Here is a 24,027-nt window from a genome sequence, read left to right as displayed (position 1 = left end):
TAGTACTCGGTCAAGTCTTTATCTCCCTTACTCGTACCATTAGATCACCAGCCCACAGCACTCTCCCCTCCCACAATACTCATGCCCACACACCCCCTCTGTCCAAAACCACGTCACACACTCCACACTACCCGCGTCCTGCACCGTCCCGCAATGACCACACTTCCAGCCTGTTGGTACACCACCACTAGCGCCTAGTCTGGCTTTTGCGTCTCGCCTTTGCTGTAACACCAACACTTTGGTTTGTAGGTCAGAGTCGCGTTTGCGCTTGTTTGGCGGAGATGTGCTTGGTGAGGTGTTGGCGGATGAGGATGCAGACGAGGATGCGGATGAGGATGGGGAGGCTGGTGGTGAATGGATGGTTAGAGCAACGACTGGGATGGCGTTGTTATGCGTTGCCATGACTTGTATCAAACTACCATAGTTGGAGTAAACAGTCACTACTGGGGTTGAGTCGGAGTAAGTGTAGTGGACATACCAGAAGAGTGTAAGTGCTCAAAGAAACCCTTTTTCGTGTAACAACTGGTACCAGCGCGCGCGTGAAAGTGATCGTGATGCATCAGTGCAGACATCACCGATATTGGTATCGAAGTCATCACGCCTCTCGCAATCGTTGTGACTGCCATGTGCGCAGTCTAGCGTGAATGTCTTATGAAATGACAGAACATAGCAGAGGTTTGGTGAGCGAAATGAATGGATGCTGACTTCAATAGCTGACGACCTGAGACTCTACTCCCGGAAGCCGGGTCTGGATAGAGAAGAAGTCGAAGTGGACGAGCATATAAGAGAACGAAGGAGATACAAAACATTAGTCGAGAGACGCGAAAAACAACGACGCGATACCGCTCTGCGCAACAACATCAACATACCCTCAAACCAGACTCTTTTGCCTCATGCAAGCACGTGCATTGTGTGTCGTCCCACGATGAATTCCGTAGTTGTCGTCATACCGCACGGATCTGGTACCTGAATGTCCGCCTCTTCCACCACCACCCCACCAGCACGCGACCAACGACGGCAAACCTTTCCATCAACCAAAACCCGTACCAATTTCCAAGTAAACATCGTTAAGTCTCTTCACTAATCGGCAAGACTTTTCCCCATCGCGAAAGGATTCTCATGTCTCGGCCCGCTGTTATGAGGTCGTTGTGACATCATCAGGGTCCACCACTCTTTCATCATCATCGATGAGGTCTGTGGTCTGAAGCTAGCAGTTTGCATGAAACCTTTATAATGCCCCTCTGAAGTTTACCCCTCCATTGCATATACACACACATTCGACTTCTTTGATACCCAAATCCCACGTTTTACCAATACACACTTCGAAACAACCAAGTTACCCAAACTACACCGAAACAACACACATATATCAACATGTCCGCCGAATACAAGAACACCAACGTCGCCGAGATCGCCAAGAAGGCTGAGCAGGACCTCAACAGCAACAGCGCTGTTCACGGCCACAATGCTGGTCTCTCCAGTACGTCTTCTCCCATCCTTTCGCATCCCATCACCCCCAACCTCCCATCCCAACCCAAACCCTACTAACCTCCTCCTCCAACAGCAACCGAATCCGGCGTCGACACCGCAAACGTCGAAGGCAAATTCCCGGGCGCAGAAGTAAAATACGGCTCCGCCGCCTCTGGCGCAGGCAACAACCGCGAGATCCCGCTCGACGAAGGTGGCAGCATCAAGGCGAACGGCCAGCCCACCAAGGCGGGTGACTTTGCGCACGGCGGTGTTGGTGCGCCTGAGGAGAGGAATCAGACTTACATTCACACACATGGTGGCGATGATGAGATTAGGGGGAATGTTAGGAACTAGAGTGGTTGAAGGGGAAGTCCTCCCACTACTGGAAGATGCATGAAACGAAATGAAACGTTAAGAACATCAGTATATTATACTCGCGATTTCTCTCATTCGTGAGAGTATCTTTTCGTATAGGTTGTCGATGTTGCGGAAATTGTGAGTGGCTCGTCTCGTTCTGCGTCATCGCAGGACCATGGGGTGAAACATCGTGGGCCGGCGAACAATAATGCATTTGCACACAGCTATGCATACCTAAATACGCCGATCGTCTCTCATAAAGCATGAAGTTCGTCCCTCATGATTATCGCCATTCAAGACTCCCTTCAAACTTCCTTCAAAACTTCATGGAGCCAGAAACCCGTGTTGAAGAAGAGACCGCTATGTAAAAAAAACGCCATGCTCGCAAAAGTGATATATGCGCGGAAGCGAATGAAGTCCATACAACCAAGGAAAACGTTTTTTTGCACATCCATCCCCTATTATTACTGCTACTGCTCTGCTCTTTCTTTCCTACTCTTCAGCAAAAGTCACTTGCCTAAGCGGTGACCTGTGTCGTTGCGAATTCTTGACACTACTCGGCTGATGTTGTTGATGGGAAAGAAACCGAGCGTCGCCCTTCTGCCCATTACTTTGCACCCAGCTAGCGACTGCAGTCTGTCTTGTTCTGCTGCGTACACTCATGCTGGGCTTGAGAAGATTGTCCGCCTAGAAAATCTCCGAGTCGAGACTGCTGCGGTAGCTCTCGAGAGACTCTTCGTCGTCTGCCATGTTCGTTAGTAGAAAATCTTCAACTTCTCTCAAGTAGCAAACTCACCCTGAATCGGCTTCCTGCGAACAACAGTATCCGAGTGCTGTAGCGGGCTCTGAGGCTGTGGGCTCCTGCTACCCATGGGCCTGGGGCCCGTGATCTTACGCTGCGGGCTGCTCATACTAGCCTCGGAACGGAGGTACTGGCTGCTCGGACGAGGCGAGGGAGTGGGCGTCATCTTTTTGCGTATGTTAGCATTGTCCTCAGTCTTTCTGAGGCGCGAGCTCAACTTACGCGATGGCCCCGGTCAGTCTCGAGTGAGTAACGCACCTCTGCAATGGGTGCAAGCGGTGTCAAAGCACCCTGGCTACCGAACTCATTCGGAGAGCTGTACATCTGCCTTGTCTGGCCGTAGCCAGCAAGCAGTTGTGGTGGCGGGACGAGCGGGCCGTCGTCCGCGATCTTGGGAGGCCGGGGTGGGCCGGCCTGCTGCTCAGAAGCAGAGTGTTGGCTGTAACCATCTGATGAGATTGGGGACAGGTTGCCAGCACCTTGTTGAGCCGACATCCCTGAAAGACGGTTGCGTGCCAGCGATGGCATGCTACCCCATTGGTCGTAGTCAGGAGATCCTATGCTCGAGCGAACAGGATTGTAGATCTGCGCTTGGGTCTCCAAGTTGTTCTGGTGACGACCGGTGGGTCCAGGTCGCGGCTGGGGGTGCTGCAGGTTCAGCGAGTTGCGGTGCGCCTGGTACTTGGGGTCTTCCATCTCGTATTGAATGTCCTCTGGGATAAGAGGCGATGGAGAGCGTGCAGAACGTATCGAACGCTGCTCTTCCCTGGCCAGGGATGTGTTGGAACGAAGCCTGTCATCGGCATGCTGTTCATATGGTTCCTCGTCATCGTAGTAGTCATCCTGGGAAGAAGACCTGGAGTGCATGGAGTGGGGTCGCCTCTCTCCAGACCCGCTGTTGCGTGGTAGGCTCTCTGGGTTGGTGGAGGTAGTGGTCTTTGACCATCGCGAGATCTTGGGGATACCGAAGATGGACGACGAGTTTGACTTGTGCTTGCGCTTCGGGGTAGTGTCATCGCTCTGTGAGTTCCGCGCTGCCCTGGAAGCTTGTGGAGGAGTTCCTAGCGATGCACGCTTTTCGGGGAAAGCTTCCTGGGTTGGCGTTGTCATGCGCTCGGTGTTCTCGTAGCCAGGGGTACGGGTACGCTCCTCGTACTCTTCGTCGCTCTCTTCTCGCACTGTGCTGATACGGTTCGTTGGTACAACATCGTATCCAGAGTGAAGGTCTTGGATACGGCGCGAGGATGAAGGGTTGGAGAAGTAGCCAGATTGGTCTGGTGAAGAGGCAGTGTTGGCACGGCCTTCTGGTTCGTAGCCAGCGTCACCGCTTGCTCGCAGTTCCTCGTACGAGTTGAGACTATTCGTCCTCGCCTGCTGATCCAACGAGAGCTGGTTGACTTGCTTCAGGCCCTCCACCTCACCAAGCAACTGAACGAGCATTTGCTCGATGTGCTTGATGTCGCCATCTCCCTTGCCAGAGCTGAGGCCCTTGAGAGCACGCCTAAAGACGTTCTTCTTCTTGGTCTCGATATCATCGTCTGAAGAGGTACGGTTGATACGAGGCGGCGTCTGAGGCTGAGGACGGGGACCGCCAAGAATGCGTTGCTCCGCAAGGTTGACTCGCTTGTCGGTGGTGTTCATGATCATTGTGTCTTGGGTCTTGATGAACTGCCTCAGGTCATCCAACTGGTTGCGCATCTCCGCGGCGCTTCGCACAAGGGTGACGAGGATTTCGGTGTCGCGAGCATTGCGCTGGGCGTCGCGAACAGTGAGGTGATCCATGAGCGCCACGATGTCCTTCGATTCGATGCGGTCCATGCCTTTGCCGGTAGCTGCGTCGTAGAGAGGAGAAGTCATGCCGTGTGAGTTGCCACTAACATGTCGGTCATGTTTGGCACGAGCAGCAAACATGTCAGGGCTGCCAAGGTCCGCGCCATTGTACTCATCACCGTAGCCGTCATCATCAAAGATCTTTGAGTGATTGCGGTTTTGTGGCGTGTAGGCTTCACGTTGGTTAGCCGACTGGTAACCCTCGTCTTTCCAGCCGGTTTGGCCTGACAAAGGAGTGCGGTTACTCTGCGCATAGCCTGACTGCTCGTATTGTTGCTCACCTGGATAGGGATGATCATATTCATCTTCTACGGTGGCCTGGTGTCGTTGATCGAACGAAGCCGGACTCTGCTGCTCTTCTCTTTCGTAAGCAGCAGCAGCGGCCATGGCAGCAGCTCCAGCTCCGAGTCCGAGGGCACCCTTGCTGAAAGAGGTGGGAGTACGCTCTCGCTCTTCTTGTCGGCTGAGCAGCTCGTCGGTACGATCGTGGTAGCCATCGCCTCCTCCGATTGGCCCTTGGATGATCGATGGGTTGGTAGTTACATCCGAGTCATCGTCCATGCCGTAACCAATCTCAGGCATCATATCGTTGTCACCAACTGGGTAGGCGCTGTGATGCATCTGTATCGGTTCATCCATCGACATGGCATCCTCAGACTGTGCCTCGGACTGCGCAATGCTTTGCCTGGGAGAGTTTTCACGAGCAATGTTTTGCTTTGGAGACTCCTCGGCACGTCGTTCCTGTTGCAGGGCTTCGGCCTTGTCGCGGATGGCGGCCCATCTCTGGCCGGCAGGTACTTCGTCAGTTTGGACGTAAGCAGGGTTCGTGTGAACCTGCGACAGCGTGCTCTTCTTGAGCGGGCTTGTGGCCATAGAGGATCGAACGCTGAGGGTGGATTGTTCGTCATGTAGGGAGGCGACAGCAGACTCCACGGCCAGTGGTGTGTGGACGTATTCAGGGATTGTGCCAACCTTGCGAATGTCCTGAAGATCACCGACCTTCTGCTCGTGGTCGAGGTATTCCACCCCTGTGCTATCGTCGGTGTACATGGTCATGCGGTTGTAGTTCACAGAGCTGTCCTCAAGTTCGCGTCGGTACATATCGTTCTTCTCGTGGTTGCGGTCGAAGAATTGCTTGGTGTCCTTGGTGGTTGCATCCTCATTGAGGATAGACCTCTTGCTTTCGAGAGTAACGCCCTGAGGTCGCTTACGGGTGCGTGCCGCCGCTTTGGTGCTAGTCGTCGATGAGAGTGATGCAATGGAAAGGTTAGACTCCCTTCGCTCGAACTGGTGGCCGAGAGAAGACACCGAAGGTCCACTACGGATAGAGTGCATTCTTCGTGGTGAGCCCGTAGTTTGCGCATCTCCCCGATAGCTAGCCTCGCTCTGTATTGGGCTGACAGTGTCACCACGTCTTGATTGCGTGTCGCTTTCGATCTCATATTCTGAAGCTTGGGGCCCGGATCGCTCGATTGCGCGGGCTTTAGCAGCAGCAGCTGCGTTTAAGCTGGCGTCGTTGGCTTCTTTCGAGCGAGAGGTCCAGCTGCGGTCACTCTTTGGGGTTGACGTGCGCACCTCGTTGGTAGATTTGTTGCTGTGAGAGGTGCCGAGCGTTTGTTGGAGAGCATTAGGTGTGCGGGTCGGGGTGCGCGGTGATGGCGAGATGTATCCGCGAGGGACTTGTTGAAGAGGCGTCTCAGCACCGGTGCCTGTTATGCCAGTGCTGACCGATGACCTCGACTGCGGTCTCTCTTTGGTTTCGGTCTCTGCGGATAGGATTGAGTCGCGGGTGAGCTCGGATCCTCCAATGAGCTCGCTGTGGTTGAAGGGTAGGGGAGGGACGCGTTCCTTGACACGAGGCTCCTCGTGCACACTTTCGGATACGCTTGCGGATCGACTGCTGCGAGAGGAGCGGTGCTTGCGCTGTTTGCGTTCTTCTTCCTTCTCTTCCCGTGAAGTGTGATGCTTGAGAGCGGCAGTGGTAAGGCCGGCTCCAGCAAGTCCAACTAAAGCAGCATCTCGTTGAGACATGGTGCTGTCTTTGCTACTGCTCTTTCTCCGATGGGTCTTCTCCTTCTCCTCACGGGTAGTCGAGTCAGCGTAGCTTGAGATGGAGCCCCGGCTGGATCGTCGCTCGCTCTTGCGACTTGATCCGCCAGCCAGCGTCGTCCCTGGATCGTCGCCATCCCTGTTGAGGACAACCTTGGGCTTGTTGCTGTGGAGTTTGGGCGCGCTCGAAGATTTGGACACACGGCGTCTGGATGGGTCGCGAGAGCCGGCTGATTCGACGGTTTCGAAGGTGGCTATGCTGTCGCGGTTCGCGCGGTCGAACTTGTCCATGTTCCTGGAGGTGCGGTTCTCTTCTTTCAGCGCATTCAGCTCGGGGAGGATGAGGCGCTTGATGGCGTCCTCCACTGTGGCCAGTAGTTTGGGGTTGTTGATAGAGGAAGTCCCAGAGACGTGGGAACGACGGTCGGCGTTTGAGGAGAGGTAGCTGGACTCGGTGCCGCTCGCTTGCTCGACGTCCTTGCTCCTTCTGCGGTGCGACTTGCGGGGCGAGGCAAGCTCGTCTTCCCGCCGTCTGGACGTGTCTCTTGACTTTGAAGAGCTGTGTTTTGATCTGGCAGCACCGCCTTCTGCGGCCTGCTGCGCCAGTTTCTCCATAACGCGCTGTGTGATGCGGTCTTTGCTGAGACTTCTGCTGCGGTGGTGGCGGGGTGCCTTGAGGGTGTCCTGGATGGCCTCTGATACCATGGACTCGGTGACTGCGTCGCGTTCCATGCTGCGGCTCCTGCGCCGCGCGGGCGGGAGGATCTCTGTCTGGCCAGTCATGCTGTCTGCGGGCATGGACGATATGTCCGAGGGCATGGGGAGGAAGCGGCCGCCGTCGGTAGACAGGTCGCTGTGGTTGGGCAGCAGCTCGATGTCGACGGGCGGCAGGGAGGAGATGTTGGAGAGGTCGGAGTAGGCGACGGTGCGCGAGTCGTAGAGCTCGGAGTACGACTTGCTGGTCGCGAGCGAGAGGCGCTTGGAGTACGATGGCGCGTGGGAGTTGCGCTTGGCGGACGTCTGGGTGATCTGGACGTTGTCGCTCGCGGTCGAGTGCCTGCTCTTACGAGACGAGGGGGTGACGCGGACGCGCACGCTGCCTCGCGAGCCGGCCTGGCCTTCGTCCTTGCCGGACTCGAAGTACTCAATGAGCAGCGACGTCTGCGAGGGGAACTTGCGGGAGAGCCTCGCTTGGCCGCGGGGCTTGGTGGGCGAGGTCGTGTTGATGGTAATGGGGGTGCCGTCGTCGGGGACGGAGTACGAGGTTCTGTCGGTGCGGTTGGAGACGTCGGTGTTGATTTCGTCTATGTGGTAGGTTGATTCGTCTGCGGAATCGAGAGTCGAGGGTTCAGTAGGTGCCGGAAGAGGAGGTCGTTCTGTATCTAAAACCATCGTAGAATCTGAAAGATTCTAGAAGGCGGGGTGGGTGACGGAAGACATGTCCGGCGCCGTTTTCCTCGAGGACGTTATGGGAGGGAAATGATGTTGGCGATGGTGTGGGTGCAGGGCCGCACCGTGGCTGTTTACGTTTGCGCAACCTGGATGTTGCTGGTGCGCGAACAGCGAGGGCGGGTGTACGAGAGGAGCCGTGATAGCGGGCGTGAACGGGACGGGGGTCGTGAACGGGGACGTGAGAGCCCAGTTGCGGTCCAGTAGGCGGTTGAATGCGTGCACACAGCTCCAGATGTCTGCGGCGTGCGACGCTCTGCGACAATGGCCGCCGACGTTCAGGCTAGCCAGCGTCAGACACCTACTCAGCAATGTGAGAGGTCACGGGACTCACCAGACCAGGCAGCACAACAGCTCCCGTCTATCGCAGGTAGCAATGGCTCTGCAGCTCCGTCGCGCTCTTCGCTGGTGGAGAGGCGGTCCTGTGGTGGTCGCCAACTCCAGCTGTGGTGGAGAGAAAGGCTGGGTCACGGCTGGAGAACAGCAATCCTTGTCGGCGCTAACACGGGCTGGAGGTGAGGCTTGTTGACCTTGCAGATCGAGGATGGCGTGTGGGCGAAGGATTATTAGAATGATTACAATTATCCTAGTGCAATAGTACGATGGGGTATAGAGTTATGAAAGATGATGTAAAGGGCACAGAGTGAATAGAACCACCTGCGACAGGTCGCGTCGTATCAACCAACGATGGGCTACCGGCGATACATCATGACTTGTCTGTCCCCAGCCACTCGGCCGCGTCAAGACCATACAGCGTGCCTGGTGTCCCTCGTGGACGCCGTTGGCCATGCATCCCACTGCAAAGTGCGCGACGAATGCCAGCCTCTACCGTCCCTCCACCGGCTGCCTGTAACAAAGATGGCTGGTCGCACCAAAAGCAACCACGTCGCCTATTCTATTCTTACCCCTCCCGTCTTCCCGCGCCTCCATGCCACAATCTCAAAATCAGGCTCGTGAGATTCCATGTTTTTTGCTGCTTTTCCAGCCAGCTTCAGAACCTCGTGAAATGCTCACCGCCAGACTGTCAAACATCCGTCATGGGCGGCCGTCTCGCTGCTACTAACTACATAGCTAGCTAGCTTCTAGCACCCGTGTCGTTACCAGGGGTGATGGTGCCGCAACCCCCGTGGGCGGCCGCATCCGCTCTCCTGTCTACGCGACGTCATTGGCCCGCCAGCAGCGAGAGCGACTTGCCAGCGCATCCCCCAGGGCTCCATACAAGCCGCGGCGTCTGCACTTTCTGCATTTTGGGAAACTCGTAGGGCTGGCTGCCGGGCACAACTCCGTCAAGTAATATACCAGAAGTGACCTTATGCTAAAGAATGAATATTCCGAAGGATGCAGACTTGGTGAACTGGCAGTTGACGCGGCCGCAGCAATGTTGCGCTTCTGCTGCCTCAGTGGTTGCGCGCCCGAATCTTGATAGGGCTCACCGGTTTGGTGGCGCTGCTGTACGGGCAATCTTCACGACATTCATTTTCGCTTACAGGTAGAATAAAGCTACCAAGTACGTCATACATATCAGGGACAGAGTTGTTTGAAGTCCAAGGTCCATATCAAATTGACACATATCGCTTCTGAAGGTACTGACATCCCCATGGGTGCTCAATTAGATCATGCACAGCTGTAAACCCTAGATCATGGCCCGTATGTGATTTTGTACGCCAAACTCCCATCAATGCCTCTCAACTACTACCTCAGAACCTCTTGCCTCCCCTCATCGGTCGTCGGCCCTGCGCAGGCTGGCTTCCATATGCTCTCCTTCCTTCGACCTTCTTGTCGCGACTCAGGCTCGCCCCAAGACTGATGTCGATGCGCGGTGGTGTCGAGAAACCGAACGATTTGGCTACCTTGACGAGGTCCAGCTTGTGCACGTCGAACACCGACCGCAAGCTATGTGAAGCGTACGACTGGAGGTACGACCGGTAGCCATCCTTTGCGCTCTTGTTGAGGTAGTAGTTCTTGCTGATCAATGCCTCCAGTTGTGACTGGATGTTGAGAATCTTGTTGGAAGGTAACTCAAACTCAACCAGCGGCACTCGGTTTTCCTTGAGGAGCTTGAGGAATCCTACTTCCGATGGCAACAGGAACATCAAACTCCTGCCCTTGCCGTTCGCACCTCGTGCTGTTCGACCAACTCTGTGGATGTAGTCTGCAGACAAGTCAGTAAATGCTCATGCATTGCGTGTGGTCAAGCTTACCTCGCGGGTCATCAGGTGGGTCGAACTGAATAACCCAATCCACCTCAGGAATATCTAGTCCTCGCGCAGCAACATCGGTGCAGATGAGTGTACCGCTCTGTGCATTCACAAACTCGAAGAAGCGGTTCGTTCGCGCCTGTTGTTTGAGCTTGCCGTGCAGTCCAAGTACAGGCAGGTCGATGTAGTTGAGCAATTCGCTGTAGAAGTCGACAGATGCGCACGATGACAAGAAGACAATGACCTTCTTCTTCTGGTGTTTCTTGAGGAATGAAAACAGAAGCCTGAATCTGGTGTCTGAATCGCACAGAACGTAACCCTGCTCCAATCCCTGGACCGTGCTATGCTCGGCACGGTGATCGACGTTGATGTAGAGGGGGCCGGCCTTGAGCGATATCCTTGCGAGATCCTCAACCTTGGTGGTCTGTGTTGCGGAGAAAAGCATCGTCTGACGCTCCGTAGGCAAGATCTTGATGATCGACCTCATCTCGTCTTCGAAACCGACTTCGAGAATTCTGTCTGCCTCATCAATGATGAGTGACCTCAAGTTCTTGAAGACGAAGCCCTGCGTGTTGTGTAGATGGTCGAGGAGGCGCCCGGGAGTAGCGATGATCAGGTTCAAGCCCTTCCTGATCTTCTCGGCTTCTGCGTTTCGGTTGGCACCACCGATGCAGATACCAAACGTCTGGCTATGTGGCTCCATGAGCTCGCGCGCTACACCGAAGATCTGCAACGCCAATTCTCTGGTCGGCGATACGACAATGACTCCAGTTCCGTTGCGCGGCTTGAACCGCAGCTGCGAGAGCATCTCGATGGCGGGGATAAGGAAAGCCAGAGTCTTTCCACTGCCAGTCTTGGCCGCTCCTAGCACATCCCTTCCTGATAGCAGAGGTGGTATAGCCTTCTGTTGGATCTCTGTCATGTTCTCAAAGCCCATGTTCTTGATAGAAGTCATCGTTCGTTCGCTCAGGTTGAGCTCGTCGAATCGCGTCGGGTTCGCTGAGGGCATCGTGGTGCCGGAGGGAAGATCAACGGCATTGCTGCCCGTGCCAGAGGGTAGTTCGGCAAGCTCTTCGTTGTCGCCTTCATCGTCTTCCTTGTCGCTGTCGTCGTCTGCAGCACTGGCTTCTGCGACGACTTCCTCTACTGCCGCTTCTTCTTCCTCATCGCTCTGTTCCTCCTCAGAATCATCGTCTACCACCGGCTCTTCGACGACAGGTGCCTTGTCCTTGCGCGCCTTCTTGCGCGCCTTGGTAGCATCTACGCCATCATGCGCTGGTGCGATCGCTGGCTCAGCGCTCTTTTTGCTCTTGTGGGACCTCTTCCTCTTGTTTCCCGACTCGATCGCGGCGGGCGACATGGTGTGGAGTGTGTTGGGTGGTGCTGTGCAATGGCGCGAAAAGTTCGACTTGAAGCGCACCGGCTTGCCAAAAGTTCTAAGACCGAGAAATAATTATCGCGCTAGAGGACCCTGGCTCTGTGCACGGACCAGCTCAGCGGCATGCAGCATCGCCGTGATGTAGGAAAGACCACTCAGGTGCCCAACGAACAGCTGATCAAGGAAAGAGCGTACCTGGCTGTCGCAGCTTGCACAACTGTATGGCCTCCAGGCAGGCATCTTTATTGGTGGAGGCTCATCCGATAACACCTACGCTCCTACGGCGTACGACCCACAACCTACTCATCTGCAATGTTCGGGAAACTTTCACATCTGAGCATCCTGACATCCCAAGACGAGTCCATCGGCAATGCATTAGGTACAAGATTGCCTTCCACGAGGTGAATTTATCATGGACAGAGTTTCTAGCTAGTTTATGTTAAGTATACCCGTCATTCATGACATATACGAAATATCGTTGCCCCGAGGCCTGTTCCCATACACAATGTCATCCTTAAGCCCATTACTATATGAGTTGCAAGCATGCCTCCCTCCCTTATCCCTAGTGATCACAATTCACCCTTGCAAGGCATCCAATACATCCGCCTCCAGACAAGCCAACAACCCCTTCGCCTCACCCCTATACCCCCACTTCTCAGCCGCCCTCTCAGCCCTCGTCCGCGAATTACTCGCAAACAGATACCTCGCTAGCTTCGGAAACCCAGGTAGATTGGCCATCTTATCCAGCTCCTGCAAACTTATCTGCACTGGTTCCGCATCGTGTATAACACCATGTTTGTGTAAGATTTCAGCGGTCGCTTTTGCAACACTAGACTGAGAATGCTCTTGCGTGCTGGCAAAGTAGTACCCGTTATCGTTGAAGAAATCGTGGGGAGAAGAACGCGAGACTGCGGCTTCTACGACGTGCAGGTAGAGACGCATCAAGTCGTCGATGTGAACCCAACTCCGCGTGTTGGTTCCGTCGTTGTAGTAGAATGGTTTACCACCCATGTTCTTCGCTTCTTTGATGAAGAAGGGGATGAGCGCACTGTGTGTCTTCGCTAACCCTCGACCTTTACCGTAGATATCAGGGGGACACATGATGGCTATGTTGATCTTATCTCCATGTTTTGCAATCGTGTCGTGTAAGATGGTCTCGGTGTTGCGGTGCAGGGCCGTAGGAGGCAACTGGCGGATCTCAGGCAAGGAAGTGGTGTCTGACCATATCATTGGATTTAGCTTTCCTAGATACGACTCGTCGGCCCAGTCTGATACTATTCCTGTGCCGGAGAGATGGAGTAGGTAGCCTGATGTTGGACGTTGGAGTAGACCGGTGATGATGGCGTTGAGACTGGCTTCGTGGTCTGAGTCGCCGTTGTGAACGACGATGTCGGCGTTTTGCGCGGCAGAAGCAATCAGGTCGGCGCTGGAGTAGTCGCCGGTTAGGATGGTGATGTTGGGGTAGGTGGATGTGAAGGTTTCAGGGGTTCGTCGGAGGAGCACAGTCATGTCGTATTCTGGGTGGGTGGCCGCGAGGGTATGGAGAACGGAGCCACCGATGTAGCCTGTTCCTCCTGTTCTGGGGAAGGGTCAGTCGGGGGAATGTTAGATGGGGAGGGTGAGCCTGTACAGGAAGATCTTGGGTGCCATAATGAATTCTCAGTCAACGATGTGTGTTTGAGCGAAGGATGACTATTTAAAATGCTGTAGTGTTGAGGACTCTTGAATACGCTCGAACTTCATGAACAAAGTGCTGCGACTCCACTTTGATTGGTAATACAAGTTGTAACACTATTTTCCCTAGCACTCGGCTATATAGCATCATAGCTGACTCATTATGGGTCCGAATCATTTCGATAGTGATCCGGAGTTGATTTGAACAGTATGCTAGCCTGATGCCGATAGCATCCGACATACCATATTCACGAGAGCTGGTAGGGTTTTGTATGCTCACACCTGTATTGTTCCGTGTGGTAAATATTGCGGTCGTTGACGACACCCAAGCAAGGTCATGCCATCGTTGCTTGTGAATCCAGACCGTTACGAAGTCAATCGAGCATAGTCATCATTCAATAGATTTTGAGAGAAATTACACGGGGCTCAAATATTACCCAAATCCCTCCACGCTCACGCTCAAACCAACGAGAAGACATCTTGCAACCAACAGATTCGTCCAAACCCACCTATCGCATACGGCCGTCAAGACCCTGAAGATCACGCTCCAGATCGCTTCCGTTCCATCCACCTTGATTGAACGCTTCTTGCGGCCTTGGGTCTTCGTAGCCAGCGCGGTCGTAGTTGTTGGGTATCGGGACTTGCGGCGCCTGGTTTCCCCCAGCGCCTGCACCGGGTTGTACGCGCACCATCTGGCGGAAGCGACTGACTTCATCCAGGATCATCTTCTTCATCTCCGGGATCTCCTCGACCACCTCGAACTGGAAGTCGAATGTAGTTGGGCATGAAGGCTCGTCGGAAGCATCGTGCCAGATTTGTAGGTACCTGTGTTCCAGGGCTTCCTCGACTGAGATACGGCTTGAGGGATCAAATGCGAGCATGCGGTCGAGCAGATCAAGTGCGTCTGGGTTGGCGTTCCTGAACAGGGACTGGAACGAGATCTTCTGCATGTACGGTAGATTGCGAACGTAATCTTGCGCACGGGGAGATCCGATGCGTGAGAGTGTCTCCTCGTTTGGTGTTCCAAGGTAGTGCAGGATCTGGTTCAGTTGATCGACGTAGTCGCGGCCCTTGAAGAAGGGCTTACCGCCAAGCAGCTCAGCAAGGATGCAGCCTACTGACCACACATCGACTATGCAAAGTCAGCTTGAGTTCGGCATGTGACTCCATTACGAGAGAGTGACTACTTACTAGCTTTTGTGTAGCTCTGGAAGCTCAACATGATCTCAGGGGCTCTGTACCATCGGGTAGCGACATATTCGGTCATGTATCCTGCGTTCTCCTCAGGGTCCATGGAGAAACCCCTGGCAAGACCAAAGTCGCAAATCTTGAGCTCGCAGTCGGCGTTGACGAGGAGGTTACCGGGCTTGAGATCGCGATGGAGTACATTGGCCGAGTGAATGTACTTGAGACCGCAGAGGATCTGGTAGATGAAGGACTGGAAGTGGGCATCGGTGAGCGGCTGGCCGGACCGGATAATGGCTGCCAGGTCGCACTCCATGAGCTCTACACGCCTATCAGCACTGTCTCATTGAAACATGGGTGTAGTCCATACCCTCGTATAGGTAGCACTCGTTGAAGTTGTCTGGGCGGGGAATGTCCATGTCGTAGAGACATGTTATCTGTGCGACGGGTTTAGCATGGGGTCGATCGGGGCACTCGGGAGCATGTGTGTCTTACGTTACGGTGGCCTGGCAGGTGTTAGTAGTGTTGCAGCCGGCAGGTGGCATGTCAACGTACCTCTAAAGTGCTGGAGCAGCTTGATCTCGCGCAGGGCACGCTTGGCAAGGATCTTCTTGCTGAAGACGTTGGTGACCTTCTTGATGGCCACGCCCTCGCCCGTCTGGTTGTTGGTAGCCGCACTGGGGGCAGAATCAGCACTTGTTATGCGGCGCGCCGTGGCTCGAGTCGTACCAGACAATGCCGTAGGCACCCTGTCCCAGCTCCTTGGTTACATTGTAGCGCTCGTCGACGATGAACTCCTGGTTGAACACCTGCAAGCTGTCAGTACGCGTGCTCGGCCCTGAATGGCGGATATAACGTTACCTTGAACACTTTGCGGTTGGCGAGGTCGCCCATGGTGGCAGCTGCGGCGGGGTAAGGCTTTTTCTATCTTCAGAGAGGTATGTAAAGAAGGTAACGATTGAAGACGCAGAAGTCGGACAATGTAGACTGTGGAGAAGAAGTGCGGGCGGCAAGCGCACGATATGATATAAGGCTAGGCGCGCGGCCAATGTGATGACTGACAGGAGCTGCTTCAACACAAAGCGGGGCGGCGGCTCTGGCACGGGGCGGGCGGTGGGACAGTCGAGGCAGGCGCAGAGTCTTCACCGGGAAGTCGCAAGCAATAGGAAAGCGATTGACGGACTGGCTTCAGCAGAAAAGCGGTCGTCCTGTGCCTCGTCGCGGCCTCCGTGAGGATATGGTGGGGTTGGTATCCAGTCGCTGCGCGGACGAGGGGTTCAACTTGGCTGCTTGCGGCAAGGCGCTGCCCAAGGCACCTTCCTCAGACCGCTTCGCCCGCGCCGCTGGCTCTGCCCTACAATCAGGACAATTGCCCGTTGCAGGCCCGCGACCGTTTAGCCAGCCGACGGCCAGCCCGACAGCATGAACGCATGAGCCTAGCGCTCCGACTTGGCTGTCATGCACCTGTACAAATCTATGGTCCCCTCAGGGTCTGCCGCCATGTGCGCGAAAAGCGTGTATTTACACTATATACACTAACAAAACGTGGCTGCTCGTTTCTACCACGTGCCGCCGTCTAGATGGGTATTCAGCCTCTGCTATGCACAATTCAAACTATTCCCTCTCAAACGCCATATCCGTGGTGCCAAGATAACCCCGCCACTTATGCCAAACAAAATAAACGCCAGTCGTAACGTCGCTGAACAAACAGCTTTTTGGCCTCATGACTCGTAAGAGAACCGCCGTCGGGAGGCATCCGTAGACCCTTCCAGCGGCGAGACGGGGGAAAGGGGATCGCCATCCGATTCGGCGCGTCGTTCTTCGCGAGCACGGTAGGGCGGCAATTGGAAAAATGTGTCCGAGGCTTCCAAGAAAGCACCGTCTCTTGGTGTGCGTGGTGTAATGGGCGACACGTTGTCGGTTGGAAGCCGACCGCTCACTATCGACACTTCGGACGGGGATATTGGTGCGAGCCTGCGCGACTCTTCGTACGCAGCTGGGGTTGCATCTGGCGTGCCGGTCGGATCTATGCCGTTGTATATCCTCTCGCGTACCACCATGGACTCCTTTTCCGACAGTTGACGGCCGCCTGCCTCGGGAAGCACAGGCATGTCTCCAGGCATCTCATAGATCTGACGCTCCTCGCCATCTGCCTCATGCACGGCTGATGATCCCTTCTCTTCTGCGCTGGAGCTCATCTCGTGATGCACATGGGATGAGCCAGGTAGCTCGGCCTTCGCGAAGACAGTCACGCCTTCTGTACTACTTCGTACTGGAGACGTCGGAGCCTCCTCTGACACGGGTGGATCCATCTTGGTGACCGCCGCCGCAGCGACATCGGCCTCGTATTGCGCTTTGATGTCTGCCAGCTTGCGCTTGTGCCGCCGTCGCCAGAACCACCACCCAATTGCGCAGAAAATCAGAGCAACGAAGAAGCCACCTCCCACTGCGATACCAATGACTGCCCCTGAAGACAAAGGCTTCTTCTTTGGAGGATCATAGTGCGGAACCGCGTAGGTGGGCGACACGATAGGCATGATTTGTGGAGCTTTGCCAAATGTCCAGTCCACCGCTGACACGGTGAAGTTCTGACGTTCCCAGTCTACGGTCAAGTAGGCTTCCTGCAGGAAGACTCTACCCAGTACCCACTGACGCGCCTCCGCACCTCGTCTGATAGGAAAGTATTTTGTCTTCTCTTGCAACCCTCTATACGGAGGAGTCGCCTCCAAGTCTAGAGCAGCATAGGGCAAAGTGATCTGCAAAGTCGAATCCGTGCTGTATTTCTGGCCGATAGTGATCGTGACACTGGGGTTTTGCGCGACGAGATCCCGGTGAAGCGCATCATCCACAAGGTAGAGATCAGTCTTTTCATCGTACTTTAGTCCAAATGCATCCTCAAAAGCTTGGCATATCTCAACCGGCAGGTAGAGTTCTGCAACCGTCGAATCAATGTACATGGTCACGTCGTCCCGGTTCATGAGGAGGTCGATATCTCCTTTCGACGTGGTATCTGCCGTGATGCCGACGACACCAACCGCCAGGTCGCGCTCATTATCCGGGGCGAAGATGAAGGTGAGGTCGTTGGGAATGAGGCGGGAGGCATCGTAGCCGCCAAGCGTGAGACTTCCGAGGACCGTCTGGTCACCTGTGCATCCGAGTCAGTGATTTGCAACGATGGTACGTGGTAATGTCTTACGGTACTGGGCGCCTGCCGTGTAGCCAAAAGACAAACTGGGGATGCTCTTCTGGTCGAACAGCGTGGTTAGGTAGCTCGGAACGGATTCATCGAAGACGGAGAAGTTGGTCGACTTGGAATGCACGCCTATATGCCCGAGCCAGAAGTTGGCGGTGACCAAGGTGCCGATCGTGGTGTTCTGAACTGAGGGCCCCATCTCCCCGGCCCTCCCCAGACCCACCGAATCGAAGCCGTACAATCCATTGCCGACCAGTCCGAGATACTTCTCGATCCACAGTTGGTAGAAGCCCTTTTGCTGCCATGTTTCCGAGTTGCTGCTGTTGAATAGGAAGCCGCGGCTGGTTTCACAATCCGAGTCGAAGACGTTGTATGCTGTAATTTCTCCTGTCACCGGGCTCGTGGTGTTGGTGATGCACGCCATGCGATTGATGGCCCATATCTGCTGGCTTGCAGTCGACACAAAGACGCGCACATTCTCCCCTGTTTCGCCCACGCGCAGAGTAAAGGTGTTCCACGAGCCGTCGACTCCTAGCCAGTTCTGGTCCGGCGCGACGGTGACGGGTGCTGGTACCGAAGCGATGCCAGGCAGCAGCTGGAAGTTGGGCGTCTCGGTGATGTTTGTCGGCACATAGTCGGCTGCGGCAAGCAAGGGCAGGAGCAGGGCGGCGGCGAGGAAGGCGCATAGGGTTGTGTGGAAGGCACGATGCCCTCGGAAAGGGACCATGTTCCGTGACTAAGCGGCGCGTGGAAGGAGGCACGACTGGGGCCACTCAACCTCGAAGAGTGCAGCGAGCAGCATCACCGAGTGGCATTGTTTGTCCCCGCCAGCGCCACGAGAGGGGTGAAGAAAGAGAAGGAGTCCTCGGAATGCAGCCAGCATGCAAAAGCACTCTCGTCCAGAGTCGAGCCAGATTGGCGGATCCTGGCATGCCAGCCGAGAGCAAGCCAAGGCATATATTGCACCAAATGCTCTAACGAAGTTGGTCACTTGGCTAACGGGGCGAACGCTCCTTTCGATTGACGTACCCGCCATTTGCTGCGATAGCACTCTTTTTTGCGGGAGCGCCCCGACCGTCACCCTTCTGCGATCCCTCTGCTGTACGCCTTGATTTTGGCGCCTCGATGCTGTGCGGCGGACGTAAGCTTGTACGGCAACTTCGTCAGACGCCTGTAAGACGGCCATCCTGCTCCCGTCGCTTTCAACCGGTATTCTTCCGCAGCAACATAGATGAATGCAGCTGAATGCCGTGAGGCACCCGACCGACCCCTCGTTTCATCCCTACACCGATTGGCACCTGTTCGCGCAATCTGGGGTCGGCCTCTGGACTGCCATGTGCCACTGCAAGGCGCTGGCAAAGCGGCTGGGCTTAGGCCACCACGGCTCCCACTACGAGCGGGCGACGCCCACGCCCGGACTTCACGACAGCCACCCCCGAACGACAAGCTTGAAACAGTAGGTTCTGGAGCGGTTGACCAGCGCATTCGCTTAGATTTGCTCTCTCCAGTCTGGCAGATCGGCGCGCTTGCCAGAAACCTACCAGACCATCGTCATGCTCAACAAGAGGAAATCTTGAGTAATGCGTCGATCATGATGTTGGGATGAATGCTTTTTGTGCATGATGAACGTGGCGCTTCATCTCCGCAAGAGCCGCACGCCGCTTGCGTGGTAGACAATCAACACTCAGCTGAACAGCAAGGGCTGTCTACAATGGTATGGAGGCGTGTCGCACAAATACAAGCAATCGCCTATACCGAGACAGGCAGGCCGGGATTCTGATGCCTCCGCCCACACCCCAGCCTGCAACATGCTGCAGTAGCGGGGTCTTGTGCTCTCAGGGACCTGCGTGGCAGTCGCACTCAACGTACAGGATGTTGGCCAGATTCATCGTTCTTTTGCGAGGTGGACATACGTTATTGGTGTCCTCATTCAACTCACGTGCCATCCGCCTCATACCCCTGTCCCGAATAGGAGCCTACGGACTTCGCCCAGAGCCTAGCTACCTTCCGCGCTGATCTTCCGATAAATATGCATGTCCACGCTCGGGACCACGCCAATCGATGCCGTCCATAGGGCAAAACGCGCTGGACCCGCTCATCCAGATTGCCTTTGCTGCACTCTCGTGTGCCCACCACTCTCTTGGGACGACTTGAGAGCACGACGTTCGCTATCCGTAGAGTGCTGCTCATGCAGGCACTCTACAATCGCCATGTATCTTAATCACTCGTTTCTCACAGTATGCGTCGCTTCATTTGCAGCGGGGGCCGTGTTCCATCGTGGTAAAGCCAAATCCCATTGCGCCTCGCGGCTCTGATCCGCTGCGTGCTAACCAAGCCATCAAGCCCCATATTCCAACGTCACTCTCACAACGAAGTCATCGGTATCTGCTTCGACGCTCGCACCTGTGCTCCCAGCAACTCCATCGCGTAGCGTTAGCAGCCTCGGTACAGGGATTTCTAGCGAGCATGAAATCCTTCGGCCCACCGATGCGGCCTCGACTGGACCACTGGTTTCTTCTGTGCTACCAAACGCCACGTTATCAGACGATCTGAACACAACATCGTCGCAAGGCCAATATCCATCGCTAGCCACTCCTGAGATTCACTTGCCCGCTATCAACGGCACAGCGACACAGCAAACCCGCATCTCTAACGCGACATGTACGGTCAACATCCCCAGTGCAAGTGTAGATTACTGGTTTGGCCCAACATACATGCATGTGGCGGGAATTATGACAACGCAGGCATCGAATTTCAGTAACGTGGACTCTTATACCCTTGTTCCTTACACGACAACCTTTGATGCATCCAGTGCACTGGCATCAGATTATGCATGTATCTACAGCGAGTCGTATTATGCCGAATGGGATTTCACGGTTACCATGTGTGAAGAGTACACGGCAAGACCTAAAGCAGCTACAACATCTGTTGCCTACCGGTCAGCAGGCTACTCTCCTTTTCCCTCTGGTAACGTCATCCCGACGTCGGACGCCGGATTATACGATCTATACTACCCAGATACTTTCCCATCTGCCACGGCTACAATCACCCTTGGGCCAAATACTACAACGGTTCAGACTTCTGCGACACCTTTCGTCCATTTCACAGCTTACGAGGTTGAGTCGGGAAACAAAACCGAGACGGTACAGCTTCGTTCCGCACAGGTCTATCCTTACTGGATGAAAGGATTCGACGAGGAGAGTACGGTGACGGGATCACTTCCAGATGGTTTTCTTAACCAGATCCCACAGTCTGCGTGTGATGCTGGACAACTGCAGGCCACCGTCGTGACTGTCCTCATCGTTGTCGACTTATACTATCAAAATTGGCCCGGTATAGGTCCGGCCCTCATCCATGTCGAGTCGTCTGTACTTGGTTTTGACGACGGACCCGTCGTTATAAATGGTTGGGGCGGCAGCACTTCGAAATCTCCCCCTCTCACAGTAGCAGACTGGGATCTCCCAGGTGATACCAGCAAACCAAAGCCCACCAACGTCAAGCCAAACGACCGAATGGACTCAACTTCTACGACTAAGATACGCGGCAGTGAGAATAACAATGCGGTCAATCCTCCAGAATTCACTCGAGTTACTGTTGGTTCTGTGGGCACACGACCCATCGTAGTTGGTCCTTCTTCAAGAATTGTTGTCGGCTCTCAGACCTTACAAGCTGGGGGAGCCCCAGTCAACGTAGGAGGTGGGACGATGGTTTCTCTTGCGCCATCGGCTACGGCCATCGTTGTGGATGGCAGTACCTCTAGGCTACCGCAAGTTACTCCGGCGCGGCCTCCACCAGTGCTGACGATTGGCTCGACGACACTCACACCCAACGCTGCTACCCAATTCTTCGTTGGTCCAGGGCAAACCCTCACTCCTGGAGGTGTTGCTACTGTCGATGGTACCGTCGTCAGTTTGGCACCGTCGGCTTCTTTCGTGGTCATCGGAGGTTCCACCCAAGTTCTACCCGGATCATCACCAGCTCCAAACAGTCCGCCACAACTGGTAGTCGGTGGCTCAACGATCGCAGCACAAGCAGCCCAAGAAAGTTCTAACAACTTCAACGGCCTAGAGAATCAAAGACCTAACCCAACGTTCGTTATCTCGGGGCAGACACTCGCTCCGGGTGCTCCTGCCATTACCGTTTCGGGCACCACGCTATCACTAGCACCCTCGGGAAGCGTACTGGTGGTTAATGGAGCGTCCTCGACGATACAGATCCCAGCTGTCCCTGCCGTAACGCCACCAGCACTTACTGTCGGCGATAGCGTCTTCCCTGCTTTTGACAATCCGCGAAACACATTCGTTATCGCAGGTCAGACACTGGTGCCTGGAGGGTCGGCAATCACTGCATCTGGTACCACGTTTTCGTTGGCATCATCAGCATCCTTCGTTTTGGTCAATGGCGTCACATCCGTGATAGCGAACCCAGCGGCGCCGACTCTCAATGTTGGTAACAATGTCTTCACACCCATTTCGGCCTCACCAGGAATATCCTTCGTTGTTGGCGATGAACCCCTCGTTCCAGGTGGACCAGCCATAACTTTTTCCGGAACCACAATATCGCTTGCACCTTCTGCTTCATTCGTTGTTGTCAACGGGGTTACTTCATCCCTCGCTATTCCTACTCCACAGGTCGGCAAACCTCCTACGATCACCGTCGGCGATGATGTCATCGGTGCTCTTCCAGAGCCCTCAGGGCCCACCTTTGTAATAGATGGCCAAACACTCGTTCCTGGTGGCCCAGATATTACCGTCTCGGGCACTACACTGTCACTCGCTCAATCGGCATCATTCGTTGTGATCAACGGCGTTACATCTACATTGGCTACTCCAGCCCCTCCACAAATTACAGCGCCTCCTTTGACCATTGGAGATCTGACATTCGGGCCGCTCCCAGGAACTAGCACTGCCTATGTAATCGGGTCGAGACTGCTTACCGTGGGGGGCTCGATCGTTGTCTCAGGTGTCACGATCTCGCTCGCACCCGGAGCTACAGCCTTGGTCGTCAACGGCAAGACCAGCTTCATTTCGCCGCAGGCCCAGCCCGCCATCACCAATCCTCCATTGCTCACTATTGGTTCGCAGACATACACTGCAGAATCGGGGAGTGGGACGGTCTTCATCATCGAAGGACAGACTTTGACGCCAGGAGGCACAATTACCGTCGATGGCACAACGATCAGTCTTGCGTGGGGGGCGACGGAGTTGGTTTACGGATCTTCAGGACGCACTACAAAAAGCGCGTTGTTTCCCGCTACCACGACCCGCCTTCATAGCGTAACCACCAATAGTCCAAGCGCAAGGGCCAGTAAGCCCGACGGACAGGCGACAGCGACGAGTACGAAGGAGGGCGCAGCATCCCACTCGGACTACCCGAGCTTAATGTTGCTTGCACTGTTTATCATTTCTTGCTTTGCTTCAGGGTGCGTAGCATGTTGAACGGTTTTCGACATGGATTCATGGTTTTCTATGGGTATAATGAGCATTATTTGGGCGTCCTCGGGTTATCACCGGTAAGTGATACCACGTGTACAACAAGATCATCATCGGCGTTTAATCCATTCGCGGCGGCACATGCACGATCGCAGCGCAACGACCTCATCATCCAAAACGCCTGTCAAAGACAGGATCTGGTAGATGGAAGAGGTACCAGTTAGAGAGTGGCGCATCAGTTAATAATACCCAGGGATTGGGATGGTTGGTAGACAATGAGAACTATTGAGCACGTTTTGAGTGTCGAACAGGTACTTAAAGGTGAAGGGACTCTCAATTGATGTTGGAGAAGGCCACCACCACGGGGCGGTAATGTTACTGCAAGCCACTACGCACATACGCGACAACGTGCATCGGCGCAACGCTCAGCTCCACAAACGACAAAAACAACATACCGCAAGGGCGCGTTTTGCGTTCCTTTTGCGTTCCTCATCTAAGCGCCTCATCTCCGTTCATTCGTCAAGCGGCGCAGCACTTTACATTATCTCGAAGCACGGGTGCGGCATTTCGACTATCTATGCGAGACGATAGTATAGCCGGTGGTTCTTTCGTGCTGAAGCAAAACGAAGATGGCGTCACGACTCGACTGCGAAAACGGTGTTGTCTAAAGCGATGCCTCGGAAGTGTCGAAACATCACCATTGTCTTGGCAGGTACAGGCGCGCAATTTCCCCCACTGAAGGCATTCGTTTCATGTCGTCGCGCAAACGAATACACCGTTAGCGAAGTTTTCGCCCCACCACCGAGGTTGCTTTCCCGTCGAACTGCAGGATCTAGAATACCGGATCAACGAAATGAGAGTCATTGTAGACCGGTGGCATAAGGGATGGAGAGTAGGGAGATTGCGTAGTGTGGCGGTGACGATGGGGGCACGCAGCGGTAAGTACCAATCGGTCTCCGACATAACGTTATGGCACAAGCAAACAATCAACTGCGAACATGTGGATGCGA

At 54.8% G+C, this 24,027-nt stretch overlaps 7 protein-coding genes across 7 annotated transcripts; 2 read left to right on the top strand and 5 right to left on the bottom strand.

Annotated features, from left to right (window-relative positions):
- Positions 1–1,374: 1,374 nt before the first annotated feature.
- On the top strand, positions 1,375–1,824 carry J4E86_011449 (uncharacterized protein; the record flags this gene model as incomplete). Its single annotated transcript, XM_051451940.1, has 2 exons — positions 1,375–1,480; positions 1,565–1,824. 2 exons carry the CDS (start codon positions 1,375–1,377, stop codon positions 1,822–1,824), a joined length of 366 nt encoding a protein of 121 aa, XP_051296952.1.
- A 690-nt stretch (positions 1,825–2,514) lies between these two features.
- J4E86_011448 (uncharacterized protein) lies at positions 2,515–7,900 on the bottom strand (the record flags this gene model as incomplete). The annotated part of the gene is made up of 3 exons (XM_051451939.1): positions 2,515–2,570; positions 2,624–2,795; positions 2,852–7,900. 3 exons carry the CDS (start codon positions 7,898–7,900, stop codon positions 2,515–2,517), a joined length of 5,277 nt encoding a protein of 1,758 aa, XP_051296951.1.
- A 1,754-nt stretch (positions 7,901–9,654) lies between these two features.
- HAS1 (ATP-dependent RNA helicase) lies at positions 9,655–11,515 on the bottom strand (the record flags this gene model as incomplete). The annotated part of the gene is made up of 2 exons (XM_051451938.1): positions 9,655–10,109; positions 10,159–11,515. 2 exons carry the CDS (start codon positions 11,513–11,515, stop codon positions 9,655–9,657), a joined length of 1,812 nt encoding a protein of 603 aa, XP_051296950.1.
- Positions 11,516–12,109: 594 nt separating this feature from the next.
- J4E86_011446 (uncharacterized protein) lies at positions 12,110–13,183 on the bottom strand (the record flags this gene model as incomplete). Its single annotated transcript, XM_051451937.1, has 2 exons — positions 12,110–13,112; positions 13,164–13,183. 2 exons carry the CDS (start codon positions 13,181–13,183, stop codon positions 12,110–12,112), a joined length of 1,023 nt encoding a protein of 340 aa, XP_051296949.1.
- A 533-nt stretch (positions 13,184–13,716) lies between these two features.
- On the bottom strand, positions 13,717–15,286 carry SPM1 (Subtilisin-like proteinase Spm1; the record flags this gene model as incomplete). Its single annotated transcript, XM_051451936.1, has 7 exons — positions 13,717–14,339; positions 14,399–14,713; positions 14,763–14,829; positions 14,888–14,898; positions 14,948–15,069; positions 15,122–15,201; positions 15,254–15,286. The coding sequence occupies 7 exons, from the start codon at positions 15,284–15,286 to the stop codon at positions 13,717–13,719; spliced, it is 1,251 nt and encodes a 416-aa protein (XP_051296948.1).
- Positions 15,287–16,113: 827 nt separating this feature from the next.
- J4E86_011444 (uncharacterized protein) lies at positions 16,114–18,312 on the bottom strand (the record flags this gene model as incomplete). Its single annotated transcript, XM_051451935.1, has 2 exons — positions 16,114–17,537; positions 17,589–18,312. 2 exons carry the CDS (start codon positions 18,310–18,312, stop codon positions 16,114–16,116), a joined length of 2,148 nt encoding a protein of 715 aa, XP_051296947.1.
- Positions 18,313–20,467: 2,155 nt separating this feature from the next.
- On the top strand, positions 20,468–22,896 carry J4E86_011443 (uncharacterized protein; the record flags this gene model as incomplete). The annotated part of the gene is given in 2 exon segments (XM_051451934.1): positions 20,468–22,861; positions 22,876–22,896. 2 exon segments carry the CDS (start codon positions 20,468–20,470, stop codon positions 22,894–22,896), a joined length of 2,415 nt encoding a protein of 804 aa, XP_051296946.1.
- Positions 22,897–24,027: the final 1,131 nt, after the last annotated feature.

This window comes from Alternaria arbusti (genome assembly GCF_024043155.1).
Source record: "Alternaria arbusti strain BMP 1465 chromosome Unknown scaffold_34, whole genome shotgun sequence".
In the NCBI taxonomy this organism is placed as follows: Eukaryota; Fungi; Ascomycota; class Dothideomycetes; order Pleosporales; family Pleosporaceae; genus Alternaria; species Alternaria arbusti.
Note: the sequence above shows the minus strand (reverse complement) of the source record. Positions and strands in the feature narration are given on the sequence as shown.